Genomic DNA, 20,707 nt, shown 5'->3' on the forward strand with positions numbered 1-20,707 from the left:
AGGGGAATAGGGTGAAAGCAGAAGGGAAGGAGGAATGGGAGGATACAAGGGATGGGATAACAACTGAGATGTAATTTGAATAAATTAATTAAATTAAAAAAGAAATAAAAAATATATTTTTAGAATTTTATTGAGGCCAAATTTTAGTAGAACTACCTAGGAATTCTATGTTACAATAAATATTTGATAGTATCCTATAATGTCTTGACCTTTGGTTTAATGTTGAAAAATATTTATCTGGAAGTCACATGAAGATAAGAGTTATAGCTGGATCATTAGAAGGTTAAAACAGCCCAAGATTCTTTAGCTATGCACTTAGAATATTTCAGCATCACAGAAACACCAGATATCTAACTTGTGAATTAGCCTTGTGTTATATGTAGTGTATGTGCAGCAGTTTGACCTGGGAATTTTTGTTAGCACTACTCAAAAGATTAAAAATATAACATGAGATATTTTAAGGACCACTTATTTCCACTGAACTCTATCTCTAATGATTTTGAATGAGCTCTTATCAGGTCTCATGAGAATAATATAGCACTTGGGGATAAATATACATTCTCAGAGCCCCATACTGGAGGACAAGATGGGGAAAACCTCCACAGCTACCATTACCTTTCCTTTAGTACTGTGGTAGACAGTCAGGAAGGTTATCCAGACACTGCAGAATTCCAGCATGCTGAATGTCAGGAATTTGGTTTCATTGAAAGTGTCAGGTAGATTCCTAGACAAAAAAGCTACTGTGAAGCTTCCTGTGGATAGGGTCCCCAGGTATCCCAGGACACAGTAGAAAGCTATGACTGAGCCCTTGTTGCACACAATGGTGATCTGACCATGCTCAGAGTATGCATCTCTGTCCACAAAGAGAAGAGATGTTCCCAGCCAGATTACACAGAATGTAATTTGTATGAGTGTACAGATAGGAATGATGAATCTGGGTGCTTCTGATATAAGCCACCCCTTCATCCTTCTTGCTGGAGTTGTGATCTTGAAGGTCAGGACCACTGTAATGGTTTTAGCCAAGACAGTAGATACAGCCACTGTGAAAACAATACCAAATGCAGTCTGTTGCAGGATACAGGTAGCTGTGTTGGTTTGACCAATGAAGAGCAAGAAACAAATAAAACAGAAGTTGAGAGAGATGAGCAAGATATAGCTAAGAGTCCTGTTATTGGCCTTCACAACAAGAGTCATTTGATGTTTCACAAATATCCCAAGGACAAGTATGGTGAGTGTAGAACAGCACAGGGCCCTACTGGCCAGTGTCACCCCCAAGGGATTTTTATAAGTCAGAAATGTCACAGCTTTTTGGAGTCAGTGCGTTTGCTCTGTGTTGGCAAACATCGTCTGGAAACTTCACACACTGCTCATTATCCGGCAAGAAATTCAATGTGACATCAAAGCTACTTCTTCGAATGTTTCAGTCAGTTAATATTACATATGTTCTTTAGAATTAAGTAAATAAATGATATTTTCTTTTGTCCTGTGTTCATGACTCCTTGTCTTATCTCCATATAAAGACAACATAATTTTTATCAGAATATTTTGTATGATATGATAATTTAATCTGGGGATTTCCAGAAAAGCTAACATTTATTACTCTATTTCTAGAGCATTAAATGTTTATGGCCTCTGAGAATCAGAAGTTTTGGTGTTTGTTCGAAAATAGTACTCTCAAACTGGGTGTGGTGGTGCATGCCTTTAATCCCAGCACTCAGTAGGCAGAGGCAGATGGATTGCTGCTAGTTCAAGTCCAGCCCAGTTTACAAAGTGAGTCCAGGACAGCCAAGACTACACAGAGAGATCTGTCCCCCAAAACAACAACAACAAAAAAGTCCTCTCTCTTCCCATGACAAGGAAAAAGTGAAACTCTCAAAATATGCTGAGAATTGTGTGAATTCCCTTGCTGAATGTGAACTCATTCTCATTAATAATCATCTAAGCTTATGCTTTCAAAACATCATCTCTGTGTTGGTTTCCTTTTTCATTTTTATGCAAATTGAAGTCATTTTTGAAAAGAGAATTTCAAAACATGGAAAAATGTCTTCATGAGAGTAGTCAGTGGGCAAGTCTGTGGTGGTGTTTTTAAATGAATGATTGTTGCAATAGGACCTATTCATTGGTTGGCACTGCCAACTTGGGAAAATTTTCCTAGTTTTTCTTAAGAAAATAAGCTAAATGAGCCATGGGCAGCAAGGTAGTAAACAACTCACTCCATGATTTCTGTCTCAGGTTTTGCATCTGGATTTCACCCCTGGATTCCTTCCAACCTTTTCTTCAAGATATACTATAAGCTGTAGGGTGAAGTAAACTCCTTTCTTCCAAAGTTGTTTTTGTTTAAAGTCTTTACAAAAATACTAGAATGTTAACTAATGCAACATCTTTGGTGGAATACACAACCTAACATAAAATTTTGGAGAATACTAAGCACATTTTTATTGCAGCAATCAGACCTCTGGAGTAGGTAATGCCTATTTTATTGCTGAGATTTGCTCCTTTTACGCAGCAGAATGTTGGCTCCTGCTTACCTATCCATTCTGTTAGACTGTGTCTTTATTGTAGAGGTGAGTTTATTGATTTTGAGAGATATTGATGGCCAATCAATGCTAGTTTCTTTTCCTATGAAGTTGGTGGTGGCAGTGTGTTTCTGTGCTTGTCTTCTTTGGGTTTTGCTGTTTTGAAGTTATCAATGTCCTGTAGATTTTTTTGCAGGCTGGAGTAGAGTTGAACTTGTTGGTTTGGAGTTTGCCTTCTAGTATCATCTGTAGAGCTGTGTTTTTACGTGGATATGGTTTAAATTTGGTTTTGTCATGGAATATCTTGTTTTCTCATCTATGGTGACAGAAAGTTTTGCTAGGTATAGTAGTCTGGGTGACATCTGTGGTCTCTTAGGTTCTCCATGACATTTTCCCCGACATGTTTAGCTTGCATAGTCTTAGTTAAGATTCAAGTGTGATTCTGATCTGTTTGCCTTTATATGGTACTTGACCTTTTTCTCTTGCAGCTTTTAATATTATTTCTTTGTTTTGTAAGTTTAGTGTTCATTACTTTGTGGCAGGAGGATTTTTTTTCTGGTTTACTCTATTTGGTATGCTGTAAGCCTTATTTATGTTGACAGGGATCTCTTCTCTTTAGATTGAGGAAATTTCTTTTTGGATTTTATTTTCAAACTCACCTCTGCCTGAATAAGCTGGCATGACCACCAGAACCACTATCTCCTCTAATACTTTTCTGCCAGCTGGCCAGCAGCCAGACTCCCCTAAGTCAGAAACACCTAGCAAGTACAGAGTGAACCCAGAGGAGGGGGCTTGGGTGTGGGACCAAACTCCCATTGCCCTCCATCCCAAGAAGGTCGCTGGGCTCCTGGAGTAGTTCTCTTCTTGGTTATTTTTTCCAGCAGTCAGACCCTCTTAGGGCATAAACAGCAAACAAGCAGAGAGAGAGAGAGAGAACTCAGAGGATAGGGCTTGGGTGTGAGACCAAGGTCCTATTGTCCTCCACCCCAGAGAAGCCCCCTGGGCTCAGATATCTGCCCAAATATCTTTCTTCTTGCTCCTCAGCAGCCATACCCTCCTGAGTCAGAAACAGCAAGCCAGAGACTGAACCCAGAGGAGGTGACTTGGGTGTAGACCCAAACCCCGTTATACCTGTCCCTAAACTCATAGACCGTCAGCTACTTCCAAACCTACTTCCAAACCTGCTAGCACCAGAGACATCACACTGGGAAGAGGTTAGTGTAAGAACACTAGCAACAATTCTCAGGGCCATTTGACACCACCAGAAACTAGCATTCCTACATCATCAAGCCCAGGAGATACTACCTCACCTGAGGCACAAGAGAAAGATCTCAAATACGAGGTTATGAAAATGATAGAGGCCACTCTTCTACTGAGGGACACTTAGGCTGTTTCTATGTTCTGGCTATTATGAATAAGGCTGCTATGAACATGGTTGAGCAAATTTTCTTGTTGTGTGCTGGAGCATCTTCTGGGTATATTCCAAGGAGTGGAATAGCTGGGTCTTGAGGAAGCCCTATTCCCATTTTTCTGAGATAGCACCAGATATATTTCCAAAGTGGCTGTACTAGTTTGCATTCCCACCAGCAATGAAGGAGTGTTCCTCTCTCCCCACATCCTCGCCAGCATGTGGTGTCGCTTGAGTTTTTGATCTTAGCCATTCTGATGGGTGTAAGATGGAATCTCAGAGTTGTTTTGATTTGCATTTCCCTGATGACTAAGGAGGAGGGGCATGTCCCACAAAAGCCTTCACTTACCAGGAAACTGGGACAGAGGGGAAGGCATCCTATTGGGACTCTAAATGAGAGACGCATGGGAGAACAGCAAAATAAAAGGATACAGAGGGTCCTAGAAATCTACAAGTAGAACAATATGATAGGCAGATTTGGGCCCAGGGGTCCCGCTCAAACTAAGGCACCAGCCAAGGACAATACAGGAGGTAAACTTTAAACCCCTTCCCAGATCTAGCCAATGGTCAGAATATTCTCCACAGTTGAGTGGCGAGTGTGATACGACTTTCTCACATACTATGGTGCCTCACATTTGACCATGTCCCCTGGAGGGGGAGACCTGGTGGCACTCAGAGGAAGGACAGCAAGTAGCCAAGAAGAGACTTGATACCCTATGAGAATATATAGGGGGACGTAATCCCCCTCAGGAACAGTCATAGGGGAGGGGAATAATGGGAAAATGGGGGGGGGGGAATGGGAGGATACAAGGGATGGGATAAACATTGAGATGTAACAAGAATAAATTAATAAAAATAAAAAAAGAAAATGATAGAGGCCTTAAAGGAGGAAAATAAATCTGTCAAACTAGAACATGAATACACAAAGGAAGAGATGAAAGAATTGAACAAAATGGTTACAGAAATTAGTGAAATACAGGAAATTACAATCATAAAGGAGAATGAAATATATAAAAGTTTTCAAGACCTAAAAGTGGAGATAGAAACAGTGAAGAAAACACAGTCTGAGATAATCCTGGAAATGAAAAACCTAGAGAGGAGGACAGGATCTATAAGCACAAGCATCACCAACAGAATTCAAGAGATGGAAGAAGGAATATCAAGACTAGAAGATATGTCTTAAAATTGATACAATAGTCAAAGAGAATGTCAAATCTAAAAAGCTCCTGACACAGAACATCCAAGAAATCTGGGACACTATGAAAAGACCAAGCCTAAGAATCATAGGGATAAAAGAAAAAGAAGACTCCCAAGTGCAAAGTCCAGAAAATATTTTCAACAAAATCATTGAAGATAACATTCCTAAACTAAAGAAATAAATGCCAATAAATATACAAGAAGCTTACATAACTACAAAAAGATGGGACCAGAAAAGAAAATCCTCTTGTCACATAATAACGAAAACACTAAATTTACAGAACAAAGAAAGAAACTTAAAAGCTGCAAGAGAAAATGGCCAAGTCACATATAAAGGCAAACCTATAAGAATTACACCTGACTTCTCAACAGAGACAATGAAGCCATGGACAGAGGTCATGCAGACACTAAGAGTCCACAGATATCAACCCAGACTACTATACCCAGTAAAACTTTCAATCACCATAAGTGCAGAAAACAAGATATTCCATGATAAAATCAAGTTTAAACAGTACCTAGCCAGAAACTCAGCCCTACAGAAGATACTAGAAGGAAAATTCCAACCCAAGGAGAGTAACTTTACCCAGGAAAACAAAGGAAATAAATAACCTCACAGCCATAAAACCAAAATAAAAGAAGCACACACACACACACTTTACCACTACCAACGTTAACAAAATAGGCACAAACAACCACTGGTCATTAATGCCCCTCAACCTCAATGACCTCAAATCTGCAATAAAAAGACACAGCCTAACAGAATAGATGTGAAAACATAACCATCATTCTTCTGCATACTAGTAACATGCCTCAGCAATAAATATAAACATTACCTTAGAGTAAATGGTTGGAAAGTGGTATTCCACGCAAATGGACCCAAGAAGCAAGCTGAAACAGCCATTCTAGTATCTAATAAAATAGTCTTTCTACCAAAACTAATCAAAAGATATGTAAAAGATACTTCATACTCATCAATGGAAAAATACACCAAGAGGATGTCTCAACCCTGTACATATGCGCCTCCAATACAGGGGCACCCATATTTGTAAAAGAAAAGCAACTAAAGCTTAAATCACAAATTAAACCCCACTCCTTAATAGTGAGAGGCTTCAACGCCTCACTTTCCCCAACAGACAGATCATAAAGGCAGAAACTAAATGAGGTCATAATGAAGCTAATAGATGTCATGAATAAAATGGATATAACTGATATGTACAGAACATTCCACCCAAACAAAAAGGAATACACATTCTTCTCAGCAACTCACTGAACATTCTCCAAAAACTTACCATATACTTGGTCACACAGCAAACCTCAACAGATATAAGAATGTTGAAATAATCCCTTGTGTCTTATGGTAGACTATGGTAGACTAAGCCTGGACCTCAACAACAACAGAAAGAACAGAAAGCCTAAAATCTCATGGAAACTGAACAATTCCCTGCTCAATGACTTTTGGGTAAGGGAGAAATTTTAAAAAGATTTTTAAAAAACTTCTAAGAATCTAATGATAATGAAAGCACAGCATACACAAAGTTATGGGACACAATGAAAGCAATTCTAAGAGGAAAGTTTGTGGCACTAAGTGCTTGTATGAAGAAATTAGAGACATTGCATACTAGGAACTTAACAGCACACCTTAAAGCTCTAGAACAAAAAGAATCATCCACAACAAAGAGGCATACACATCTGGAGCTCAACAAACTGAGGTCTGATATCAATAAATTAGAAACAAAGAGAATAAGTCAAAGAATCAATGAAACCAAGAGCTAGTTCTTGGAGAAAATCAACAAGATAGACAAACCCTTAGCCAAACTAGGAAAAAAAAAAAAAAAAGCAGAGGGGGAGTATTCAAATCAAGAAAATCCAAAATGAAAAGGGAGATACAAAGACAGACACTGAAGAAATCCAAAGAATCATTAGGTCTTACTTCAAAGGCCTATATGCCACAAATTATGAAAATCTAAATGAAATGCACAATTTTCTTGATAGCTACCAACTACCACAATTGAATCAAGACCAGGTAAATTAATTAAATAGTCTTATGTCTCCTAAGGAAATAGAGGCATTCATCAAAAGTCTACCATCCCTCTCCCCCGCAAAAAGACAAAACAAAACAAACAAAACAAAACAAAAATGGCCAAATGGATTCAGTGCATAATTGTACCAGACCATCAAAGAAGACCTAATACCAATTCTCTCCAAATGATTCCACAGAATAGAATTGGAAAGAACAATACCAAACTCATTCTATGAGGCCAAAGACATCTTGATACCTAAGACCCACAAAGGTTCAACAAAGAAAGAGAATTTCAGACCAATTTCTCTTATGAACATATATGCAAAAATATTCAATAAAATACTCAAAAAACAAATCCAATAAAATATCAAAAATATCATTCACCATAACCTAGTAGGCTTCATTCCAGGCATGCAGGGGTGGTTCAATATATGGAAACCCATCAATGTAATCCACCATATAAGTAAACTGAAGGAAAAAAGCCACGTGATCATCTCCTTAGATGCTGAAAAAAAGAATTGGACAAAATTCAACGCCCATTCATGTTAAAAGTCTTGGAGAAATCAGGGATACAAGGCACATATCTAAACATAATAAAGGCAATATATAGCAAGCCAATTGCCAAAATCAAACTAAGTAGAGAGAAATTTAAATCAGTTCCAGTGAAATCAGGGACAAGGCAAGGCTGTCCACTGTCTACATATCTCTTCACTGTAGTACTTGAAGCCCTAGATAAAGCAATAACACACTAAAGGAGATCAAGGGAATATAAAACGGAAAGGAGGCACATTTCGGAACGCACAGAGAGCACGGACCAACTGGCAAGGAGCTGCTGCAGCTGTGGCAGCCGCACAAACAGGTCCCCGGGGATACAGGCAAGATACCGCCTGCAGAGGGGTTTGGCGCAGTGTCTGGAAGACCTGGACAGTAACAAGTCCAGGAGGATCAGAGAGTAAACTTCTGGAGGTCCACAGTGTGACCCTGAACCCGTGCAGAGCACGGACCCCCTAGAGAGCAGCCGCCCGAGCCTGCTGATACTCAAACAGGTAGCCCAGATGGCTGGCAAGGCCCCGCCTACTGGCCTACTGAGGCGATTGCCAGGGATTCTGGAAGAGCTGGACAGAAATAGGTCCAGGGAGAACAGAGAGCGTGCTTCTGGGGGTCCACAGTGAGACTCTGAACCTGCTTGGAGCACGGACCCTCTAGAGAGCAGCTGCAGCACCTACAGACACTCAAATGGGTAACGGAGATAGCTGGCAAGGTCCTGCCTACCGAGGTGTTTACCATGGCGCTCTGAAGATCTGGACAGTAACAGAGAGCGTGCTTCTGACGGTCCACAGTGAGACCCAGTACCAGCGAGCAGCCGCTGCGGCTGCAGACTCTCAAGCGGGTAGCCTAGAGCAGGCAAGGTCCCGCCGCTGAGGTGATTGGCATGCTGCCTGGAAAATCTGGACAACACTATGCCCAGTGGGAACAGAGCGTATTTCTGGGAACCCACAGAAAGTTTCAGAGCCCGTGCAGAGAGCACGGACTGCCCTGGGGAGTAGCCGCTAGGTCGGCAGCCACCCAAGTGGGAAAACAGAAGCAAAGACAAGGCCCCGCCTACTGAGGTGATTAGCATGGTGACCGGCCTGTAGGTGTGGTTGGCATGGTGTCTGGAAGATCTGGACCATACTAAGTCCAGGGGGACCAGAGAGCGTGTTTCTGGGCTCACCAGTCTGCAAAGAGTCTCAGAGCTCAACAGGAGATCAGGCAGGTGGGGATACACCCACCTGCTGCAGTGCTAAAGCTGTGCTTACAGCTTGTCTGGTCTGTTCTAAGAATTTAGGGGAAGGGTGTACTCTTCCCCGCAGTGGGACAGGTGCCTGCCATTGTTAAACGGGAGCTTTGTATCTGAGACTGAACTGTGGTCTGTGTATCTCCAGGCTGGAACTGCTGGCCTGGGAAAAAATCAAGACAACGGATGGATCTGACGCCAGACCAACCCACTAGTCCCTAGAAAGCCCCAGGGGCCAGTGTCCAGGTGAGCAGGAGTACAAAACCTAAAACCAGAGCTGAGGGTGTTAGCCTCATCTGCAACCCCTGTCTTCCTCTCAGACCATTCATGGGCCCATTGCCCCAGGGGGAACAGGGAACGTGGATCTGAGACTACCAGTCCACAGAGAAACCCAGGGCCCTCACAGGGGACCAAGCAGCTGTGTATATCCCCTCCAGACACTATGTTGTAGGAAGATTTTCTTTTCTGGCCTATCTATTTGGTGTTCATTAGTACTCTTGTATGTTTATAGGAATCCATTTCTTTAAATTGGGGGATTTTTTTTGATTTTCTTGGAAATATTTTCTTGCCTTGGAGCCAGGCATCTTCTGTTTCCTCAGTTCCTGTTATTCTTGGTTTCCTCTTTTCATGGTGTCCTTGATTTTGTGGATATTTTGTGTCAAGAAATCTTTAATTTTAGCTTTTTCTTTGATGGTTGCATCAAATGTTTCTATTGTGTCTTCTACACTTGAGATTTTTTTCCATCTCCTTTATTTGGTTCACAATGCTTACCTGTTTAGTTCCCATTTTCTTCTCTAAGTTCTCTCTTCCAAGGATTTCCCCAGTTTGTGCTTTATTTATTATTTCCATTTCTGTCTTCAGATCTTGAATCATTTTATTGATTTCCTAAATCTGCATGTTTGTGTTTTCCTGCATTTCTTTAAATAATTTGTTAAATTCATTCACTTGTTTGTGATTTCCTGTATTTCTTTGAGTGATTTATTCATTTCCTCTCTACAGGTCTCTCTAAAAGGCTCAATCTGTTTGACTGTGTATTTCTGTATTTCTTTACAGATTTTATTTGTGTCCTCAGTTATCATCTTCATAGCATAGATTTCAGGTAATTTTCTTCTTACTCAGTTGTTTTTTGTGTCCAGGGATGTTTGCCTTGGGATTACTGAGGTCTGGAGATGCCATATTGCTTTGGATTTTGTGGATTGTGTTTTTATGTGAGCTTTTAGCCATCTGGCTGTCTCTGCTGTTGGCTTGTAGTTTCTGGTGCCCTTCACTGCCCAGTGAAAGCAGCACACAGTTGAATAACTGTACACTGAGACCAAGCACTCCTGTGGAGACTCAGGAAATTTTCCATGGATTAGTGTTATGACCTGAGGTTCGACCCAATTGTGTCCCTCTTCGTGGGGTCTCCTCTCCACCAGAAGACCCAGACACTGGTGTTGGGGGCCCACAGTTCAGTCTGTGTTGATGACTGCAGAGCAAAGGCATGCAAGCAGATGGCTAGTTAGTGAGACCTTGTTTATCTACAGAGACCCAGGAACTTTTCTGAGAATTAGCTTGGTGATCTGAGGTCAGACCCATTCATTAGTTTTCCTCACCATGAGGTCACGTCTGACCTGTGAAACATGACAGCATCTATTTGGGTACTTACAATTTGGTCTACTGCTCACTGTGCTGCGCTGCTGTCCTACCGATAGACACAGTGTATAATTAGTGCTGCCATCTTAGAACTTCTCCTGGGTTTACTTTTTTGGCATTCTAACTTTTCAAACATTGCCTAAATACTCAGTTAATTTCTGATGACCCCATTTCAGTCCTCTGCTTTTGAAACTCCAAATCCTTGAACATTCTTCTCAGAAACCAGTTCCAAAGTCCTAACAGACACGTGTTCAGCTTTATCACCGTCAAGTCCAAATTACACACAGTCAGTGTTCTCTATGATTTCCTCCTCTGTTTGCTGGGAGTAAATGTGGCAAAAGTAAATTCAAGAAAATTATTTGGTATTGAATAACCAGTTGATGTGCTCTTTCCTGAAAAATAATATTTCTCTTATTCTCAGAATTTCTCAGCTGCCTGCAGTTAATTATGTAGGATTGAGGCTTCTTTACTTTATGTCATCCATTCGGAATGTTTATTGCTCTTGTCCTTGTTCGTCTCTTGTTTAGGTGGTTGTATTGGTGAGACAAGGATGGCTTAATACTGCCTTGACAAGAATATATATTCTTACCACAATGTCCTAATCCAATTGAGCTATCCATGTGGTAACTAGACTCTTGGGCATTTAGAGTGAAAATCTGCTGTTGCCTTGCAAGAGCACAGGGGAAGAGATTGTGTACAGTATTGATTTGACATGATAACTTTGGGTGGGTTAGTGGGGGGTGGGCTCCCCTTCTATGAGAAAGAGGGGAAGTGGAATGGAGGAAATAGAAGGCAGGGTGGGAACAGGAAGACAAGAGGGAGGGGCCATGACAAGGATGCAAACAAATAAAATTAATTAATTTAAAAAATCGCAATCCTCTTATTCTACCAATATTTCCATTTTGTCTTTCACAACGTTTCCTGAGCCTTAAGTGCAGGAACTGTTTGTTTGATTGTGGGGTTTTTTTTTATAACGATAACATATATACAAAGAACATTAGACAGATTGAACAGGTTGTATTTATATATTTATATAAATATATAAAATATGTATATATCTTACATGCATTTACAAGATTGATGTATATACCTCATGTATATCTATCCATACATATAGAGAGATAGATAGATACATCTGTTTACTACATCAAATAATGAAACATGGAAGGCAATGACTTAAAATATGAGGATTTGATGTATATCAATATTATAGTAAAATCTCCAAAATGAAAATAAATATCTTAGCCATTCTGATGGGTATAAGATGGAATCTCAGAGTTGTTTTGATGTGCGTTTCCCGGATGACTAAGGAGGTTGAGCATTTCTTTAAGTGTTTCTCAGCCATTTGATACTCCTCTGTTGACAATTCTCTGTTTAGTTCCGAGCCCCATTTCTCAATTGGGTTATTCGGTTTGGTGGTGTTTAATTTCTTGAGTTCTTTATATATTTTGGATATTAGACCTTTGTCAGATGTAGGGTTGGTGAAGATCTTTTCCCAGTCTGTAGGCTGTCGCTTTGTTCTCTTGACAGTGTCTCCTGCCTTACAGAAGCTTCTCAGCCTCATGAGGTCCCATTTATTAATGGTTGACATTAAGGCCTGGGCCGTTGGTGTTCTGTTCAGGAAGTTGTCTCCTGTGCCAATATGTTCCAGGCTCTTCCCACTTTTTCCTCTAAGTGACTTAGTGTCTCTGGTTTTATGTTGAGGTCTTTAATCCACTTGGATTTGAGTTTTACACAAGGTGACAAATATGGGTCCAGTTGCATTTTTTTACACATAGACCTCCAGTTAGACCAGCACCATTTGTTGAAGATGCTATCCTTTTTCCATTGAATGGATTTGGCTTCTTTGTCAAAAATCAAGTGACCATATGTGTGTGGAATGGCTAAGATAAAAAATTCAAGTGACACCACATGCTGGCGAGGATGTGGGGAGAGAGGAACACTCCTTCATTGCTGGTGGGAATGCAAACTAGTACAGCCACTTTGGAAATCTATCTGGTGCTATCTCAGAAAAATGGGAATAGGGCTTCCTCAAGACCCAGCTATTCCACTCCTTGGAATATACCCAGAAGATGCTCCAGCACACAACAAGAAACTTTGCTCAACCATGTTCATAGCAGCCTTATTCATAATAGCCAGAACACGGAAACAGCCTAAGTGTCCCTAAGTAGAAGAGTGGATAAAGAAACTGTGGTACATATACACTATGGAATACTACTCAGCTATTAAAAACAAGGAATTCCCGAAATTTGTGGATAAATGGATTGAGCTAGAAATAATCATAATGAGTGAGTTAACCCAGAAGCAGAAAGAATCAAATGGTATATACTCACTTATATCTGCGTACTAGCCCAAGGGGCATGTCCCACGAAAGCCTTCACTTACCAGGAAACTGGGACAGAGGGGAGGGCATCCTATTGGGACTCTAAATGAGAGACGCATAGGAGAATAGCAAAACAAAAGGATACAGAGGGTCCTAGAAACCTACAAGTAGAACAATAGGATAGGCAGATTTGGGCCCAGGGGTCCCGCTCAAACTAAGGCACCAGCCAAGGACAATACAGGAGGTAAAGTTTAAACCCCTTCCCAGATCTAGCCAATGGTTAGGATATTCTCCACAGTTGAGTGGAGAGTGTGATATGACTTTCTCATGTACTCTGGTGCCTCACATTTGACCATGTCCCCTGGAGGGGGAGACCTGGTGGCACTCAGAGGAAGGACAGCAGGTTGCCAAGAAGAGACTTGATACCCTATGAGAATATACAGGGGAGGTAATCCCCCTCAGGAACAGTCACAGGGGAGGGGAATAATGGGAAAATGACGGGGGGGGGGGGAGAGGGAGGAATGGGAGGATACAAGGGACAGGATAAACATTGAGATGTAACAAGAATAAATTAATAAGAAAAAAAGAAGAAAAAATACTTTTAAATCAGGTTTATTTTGGATCACGATAAAATGAACATTTCATTACATTGGTGATCATGGCAGTAAGGGTACGAAGTAGGTGATCACATTGCTTTTAAGTTAGAAAACAGATTTCCTGAATTTGGTGCTTTGGTTACTTTATTTTTATATTCACTCTGGAAGTTTGCCCATGGGATGTATTTTACGAACATAAGATGAATCTTTTTCATTTTAGCTTAGTATGTTTGCTATAATATCATAAACACACCAGAGTAGGGTTTTTATAGTTATACTGCATTCGCATAAAATTTGCATTCCAGAGTTGCTGACACATGTGATTATATTCATAAGAATTGAATGGAAAGCAAAATTAGCTTTCCCTCAGTTTCTGATTTTTACAAACAAGCAAAAAGAAAGCGAATACCCTTTATATTGAGTGTTATGAGATTTGATGATGTGGCCAAATATAAGTGACCATGACCAAAATGCACAGGTTATGTCATATACCATGTTCCAATCTGAAGAGGTTTTCATGTATTTTTTTTTATAGTAAAATAAACATTAATCCAAAATTCAAGACATTGTTAGAATAAATTCCTCTAAACTTCATGTGGTCAAATTACAGCTAACCTGGTAGTTCTAGGCTATGATTATGTGGGACAGTATCTTATACCATCTTGATGATTGGTTTCATGAAAGGTAAGATCATTTTGTACATTGTAAATGTATTTATCTGGAAGTCACATAATGAGACAAATTATAGCTGGTTGACAAGAACGATAAGATATCTTGCAACAATTTGGTCTTGGACACAACATTTCAATCTTACAACACCAAATATCTAAATAATCTGAATAGTGGGATATATTATGTTGTATAACAATTTCATCTGAGAACTTCTATTGACACATTTGAAACCCAAAAATGTAACATGAGTTATTCTCAAGAAAGCTTATTTCCATCTATCTCTATTTCTTATGGCTTTCAATGAGTTCTTATGAGGTCTCATAAGAATAATATAACACTTGGGGATAAAGATACAACTTAGCAGCCCTGCACTGGATGCTAAGATGGAGAATACCTCCACAACCACCATGACCTTCCCCTTAGTACTGTGGTAGACAGGGAGGAAAGTGATCCAAACACTGCAGAACACCAGCATGCTGAATGTCAGGAACTTGGCTTCATTGAAGGTGTCAGGCAGATTCCTGGCCAAAAAAGCTACAGTGAAGCTTCCAACTGACAGAGCCCCCAGGTATCCCAAGACACAATAGAAGGCTGTGACTGAGCCCTTATTGCACACAATGATGATCTGACCATGTTCAGTGTGTGCATCTGTTTCAACAAAGGGAGGAGATGTTCCCAGCCAGACTCCACAGATGATAAATTGTATGAGTGTACAAATGGGAATGATAAATTTGGGTGTTCCTGATATAAGTGCCCTTCTCATCCTTCTTCCTGGAGCTGTAGACTTGAAAGCCAAGACCACTGTAGTGGTTTTGGCCAAGATAGTAGATACTGCCACTGTGAAAACAACTCCAAATACAGTCTGTTGCAGGATGCAGCTGGCTGAGTTTGGATGACCAATGAATAGCAAGGAGCAAAGGAAACAGAAATTGAGGGAGATGAGCAGGATATAGCTGAGAGTACTGTTATTAGCCTTCACAACTGGAGTCTTTCGGTGCTTCACAAAAACCACAAGAACAAGTGTGGTGAGTGAAGAAAACCACAAAGCCAGAGTAGCCAATGTCATCCCCAAGGGACTTTCATAAGCCAGAAATGTCACATCTTTTTGGAGGCAGTGGGTTTGCTCTGTGTTGGGATACTGGTCATCTGGACACTTCACACACTGATCCACATCTGGCAAGAAATGTAGCATGGTATCAGCATAACTTCTTTTGTTGTCTCTTATGTGCTACACTGCCACACCCAAAGTAGCTCATTAGGAAAATTGAGCTTTGATGTTTATGTAAGTTAATACTACATACTTTGTATAGCGACAAATGAATACATGAATAATTTTCATGTGCTCTGTGTATTCATTGAACACCTTTTCTCATCTCCAAATTAACACAATATATCAATTCTCATTGTATATTTTGTATGCTATCATAAGTTAGTTGGGAAGTTTCACAAAAGCAAACATTTAAAACTCTTAATTCTGGAAAATTGAATGCTCATAGTTTCTTAGAAACAGCAGGTTTTGTGTCTGTTGGACACTATTACTTTTCTTCATATGACCAAAGAGATAAACTAAAGCCTACAAAATATGTTAAGAATTGTTTGACTCTCACCAATGAGTGCAAATGCACCTCCATTTCACAGTCATCTAAGATTATGCTTAAAAAACATTATCTCTTTATTATTTTGTTTTTCAACTTAACACAAACTAATATCATCTTTGAAAAGGGAATACCAAGTGACAAAAGACCTCTGTGAGACTGTCCAATAGGCAAGTCTATGGGGCATTTTCTTAAATAATGATTATTGTAAGAAGATCTAGGGAGATCCAAGATGGTGGCAAGCAGCGTGGACCATGTTCAGAAGCTTCAGTAAATGATTCAGGGAATGCACAGAAATCTTAACCAGGAACACCAAGCTCCCTGTCCCACTATAGCAGGGGTACTACACAGTTTGAAAAAACCAAAATATAGAACACTTGTGTACCCATGCACACAGGAGGAGAGCAGATGTCCTCTGACCAGAGTAACAGCAGTGGCAGCTGAAATTTGCAGCTGCGGAACCCTCTGGCAGAGGAGATCAGTGTGGTGACCTGTGGCAATTGCTGCAGAAGAGGGAATTCCGTGCAAGATTTGGGCCCTGCGACCCTAGCTGAATTTGGCATGTGGTTTAGGCCCAGCGTCCATGGATGAACTTGATGGGCACTTTGGGCACAGAGAACCTAGCTAAACTTGGTGAGTGGTTCGAGCCCTGAGACTATAGCTGAGCACAGCATGCAGTTTTGGCCCAGAGTCCCTGGCTGAACTTGGCAGGCAGTTTGGGCCCAGAGGTTCTAGCTGAGCTAGGCAAACAGTCCCATGCCCTGAGACTCTAGCTGAACTCAGCATGTTCAGTGTGTGGTCTGGGCCAGTGACCTTGGTTGGGCTCAGCATTAACTTGACTAAGTGTATGGTTTAGGATACAAGACCAGTGGGTTCAGAGACATGAACTGGACTCAGTGTGTGTCCGGTTTGGGCCCTGTGACATTAACCTCGACTCTGCAAGAGGTTTGGGTGCCAAAACTCTACCGTAAATCACAGACCAGTGAAGGATCAAAGCTCCAGGGCTAAGGATATCTTGAGGAGACAGAGAGTAGAGTGTCCATCAGACCCCCTCCACCCAACCTGTAAGGGGACACAGAAGGCTGTGAACACTTTGGCCTTGCACAGCACACATTTGGACACCCAGGACGAATGAAGGACCAACAGTACAAGGGAGCTGGGCATCACTGGCTGTGAGAGACCCCTAGCTTCCAGCCTAGGGAAATAATAAGAATCTATTCTCAGACTCCCTCTACCCAACTCTGGAAGCTATCTCCCAAAACAGAGATGGCAAAATGACTAAAGGACAGTATAAACTCATACGCAAAAAAAAAAAAAAAAAAAAAAAAAAAAAAAAAAAAAAAAAAAAAGGCTCCTCCAGATCCCAGCTATTCTACCCAGAGAATTCAAACACAACAGAATTACTAGAAAATGACCTCAAATACTTATAAAATGAAGATGATAGTGGAGGAAACAAATAAAATTCATAATCAAATGCAGGAAGATGCAGCAAAACAGGTGGAAGACATAAAAGAGGTCTATAGAGAGGCACTGGGAAAAATTCAGGAAAATGCAAACAACAAGATGAAGGAAATCAATAAAACTGTTCAAGCACTAAAGGTCTATAAAGAGGCAATGGAAGAAACTCAGGAATCTACAAAAAAATCAGGTGAAAAAAATCAGTAAAAAAGTTCAAGATCTGAAGTTGAAAATGGATTCAATGATAAAAACAGACAGAAGAGAAATTGGAACATGAGAGCTCAGAGAGGAAGGTGAACAACACAGAGGTGAGCCTGTCCAAGAGAATCCAATAGATGGAGGAACGAATCTCAGGTCTAGAAGATACAGTCATAGATCTTGAAGCAACCATTAAAGAAAATGCTAAATCTGGAAAAATCCTGACACAAAACACCCAAGAAATCAAGGACACCATGAAAAGAAGAAATATGAGGATAATAGGCATTGAGGAAAGAGAAGATGCCAGACTCCAAGGCCCAGAAAATATTCTCAACAAAACCATAGAAGAAAACTTCCCAAAGCTAAAGAAAGAGATGCCTATAAACATACAAGAGGCCTACAGAACAACAAATAAAATAGACAAGAAATGAAAAACTTCCCATCACATAATAATCAAAACAAATATTATACAGAACCAAGAAAAATATTAGAAGCTGCAAGGGAAAAGGGCCAAATAACATTTAAAGGCAAACCTGTCAGAATTACACCTGACGTCTCAGCAGAGACCATCAAAGCCAAAAGGGCCTGGACAGAAATTCTGAAAATCCTAAGCGATCACAGGTGCCTGGACAGACTACTTTACCCAGCAAGACTATCAATAACCATTGAAGGAGAAAACAAAATATTCCATTACACAAACACATTTAAACAGTACCTATCCACAAATCCAGCTTTACAGATGGTACTAGAAGGAAAACTCCACCCCAAATGGACAAGCTACAATGAAAACTACACAGGAAATAGGTAACTACACCACTGTAAAAACACAACCACACAAACGCTGTACTGGAACCAAAATCAAAATTAAGACTTTTAACAGTCAGTGGTCATTAATATCTCTCAACATCAATAGTCTCAATTCTCCAATAAAAGACACAGACTAACTGAATGGATGCATAAACAAAATCCAACATACTTCTGCCTTCAAGATACACATGTCATCCATAAAGATAGATATTACCAAAGGGGAAAATGCTGGAAAAAATATTCCAAAAAATGGTCACAAGAAGCAAGAAGGCATAGCCATTTTAATATCTAACAAAATAGACATTCAACAAAAATTAATCAAAAGAGATAAAGAAGGACACTTCATACTCATCAAAGTTAAAGTCAACTAAGAGAACATCACAATTTTGAACACCTATGCTCCCAATAAAAAGGCACCCACATTTGTAAAAGATCTATTAATGAAGCTTAAACCACACATCGACCCCCACAAAATAATAGTGGGAAACTTCAACACCTCACTCTCACTGAAGGATAGGACATTGAAACAGAAACTAAGCAGAGGAATAACATCATTAACCAATGTCATGAATCACATGGATCTAACATATATTTACAGAACCTTTCACCCAAAGAAAAAGGAATATACCTTCTTCTCTGCAATCCATCGAACCTTCCCCAAAATTGATCACATAATAGGTCACAAAGCAAGCCTCAAAAGATACAAGAGGATTGAAATAATATCATGTATCTTGTCAGATCACCACGGTCTTAGTCTGCACATCAACAACAACAGCAATAACAAAAAGCCTACACATACACGGAAATTAAACAACTCTCTACTTAGTGACACCTGGGTCAGGGAAGAAATAAAGGATTAAATTAAGGACTTCATGAAATTCAATGAAAATGAAGGAACAGCATACTCAAATTTGTGGAAAACATTGAAAGCAGTGCTAAGAGGAAAAGTCATAGCATTAACTACCTTTGTAAAGAAATTGGAAACATCCCACATAAGCAACTTAATGACACAGCTGGAAAACCTAGAGAAAAAAAAAAAGAAGCAGAAACACCCAAGAGAAGTAGATGTCTGGAAATAATCAAACTCAGGGCTGAAATCAATGAATTAGAAACAAAGACAACAATTCAAAGAATCAACAAAACCAGGAGTTGGTTCTCTGAGAAAATCTACAACATAGACAAACCATTAGCCAAACTAACTAAAAGGCAGAGAGACAATATCCAAATCAACAAAAGCAGAAATGAAAAGGAAAACAAAACAACAGACACTGAAGAAATACAAAGAATCATAAAATCCTACTTCAAAGGCATATATGCCACACAACTTGAAAATCTAAGGGAAATGGATGATTTTCTTGATCAATTTCACATGCCAAAATTGAGTGAAGAACAGATAAACAAGTTAAATAGTCCCATTTCCCCTACAGAAATAAAAGCAATCTTTGATCGTCTCCCAACTGAAAAAAGCCCAGGGTCAGATGGTTCAGTGCAGAATTCTACCAAACCTTCAAGGATGTGCTAATACCAATACTTTTAAAGCTACTCCAAAAGATAGAAATGGATGGAGGATTACCAAATTCATTCTATGGGGCCATAGTCACATTGATACCTAACCCTCACAAAGACCCAACAAAGAAAGAGAATTTCAGACTAATTTCTCTTATGAACATTGATGCAAAAAATATTCAATAAAATACTTGTAAAATGAATACAAGGACAAATCAAAGATATCATGCACCATGACCAAGTAGGCTTCATTCCAGGCATGTAGGGATGGTTTAATATATGGAAATCCGTCAATGTAATCCACCATATACAGAAACAGAAAGAGAAAAACCACATGATCATCTCCTTAGATGCAGAGAAAGAATTTGATAAAATCCAACATCCATTCATGTTTAAAGTTTTGGAGAGATCAGGGATACAAGGCACATACCTGAACATAATAATGGCTATATATAGCAAGCCAACAGCCAAAATCAAATTAAATGGTGAGATACCCAAAAAAATTCCTCTAAAATCGGGAACAAGGCAAGGCTGCCCACTTTCTCTATATCTCTTCAAAATAGTACTGGAAGTTCTAGCCAGAGCAATAAGACAACAAAAGGAGATCAAGGGGATCGAAATGGGAAAGGAGGAAGTCAAATTATCTCTATTTGCATATGATATGATAGTGTACAAAGTGACCCCCAAAATTCCACAAGAGAACTCCTACAGCTGATACGCAAATGATAAACATGCAGAGGAAGAAATTAGGAAAACTACACCCTTCACATTAGCCACAAGCAATATAAAATATTTAGGAGTTACTCTAACCAAGGAAGTGAAGGACTTGTTTGAAAAACTTTTAAAACTCTAAAGAAAGAGATTGAAGATGACATAAGAAGATGGAATGGTCTTTCTTGCTCATGGATCGGGAGAATGAACATAGTAAAAATTGCCCTCTTACCAAAGGCAATTTACAGATTCAGTGCAATCCCTATCAAGATACCTACACAATTTTTTAAA

The 20,707-nt window shown here is 39.8% G+C and overlaps 1 protein-coding gene across 1 annotated transcript in view; it reads right to left on the reverse strand.

Annotated features, from left to right (window-relative positions):
• Window positions 1-14,406: 14,406 nt before the first annotated feature.
• LOC127183542 (vomeronasal type-2 receptor 116-like) overlaps window positions 14,407-20,707 on the reverse strand; it is a 36,718-nt gene continuing 30,417 nt past the window's right edge. Inside the window, exon 6 of the mRNA XM_051139627.1 lies at window positions 14,407-15,314. Within this exon, the coding sequence (XP_050995584.1) occupies window positions 14,407-15,314 (908 nt within the window). The remainder of the gene's footprint in view (window positions 15,315-20,707) is intronic.

This window comes from Acomys russatus, chromosome 31, assembly GCF_903995435.1.
Source record: "Acomys russatus chromosome 31, mAcoRus1.1, whole genome shotgun sequence".
NCBI classification, from domain to species: domain Eukaryota; kingdom Metazoa; phylum Chordata; class Mammalia; order Rodentia; family Muridae; genus Acomys; species Acomys russatus.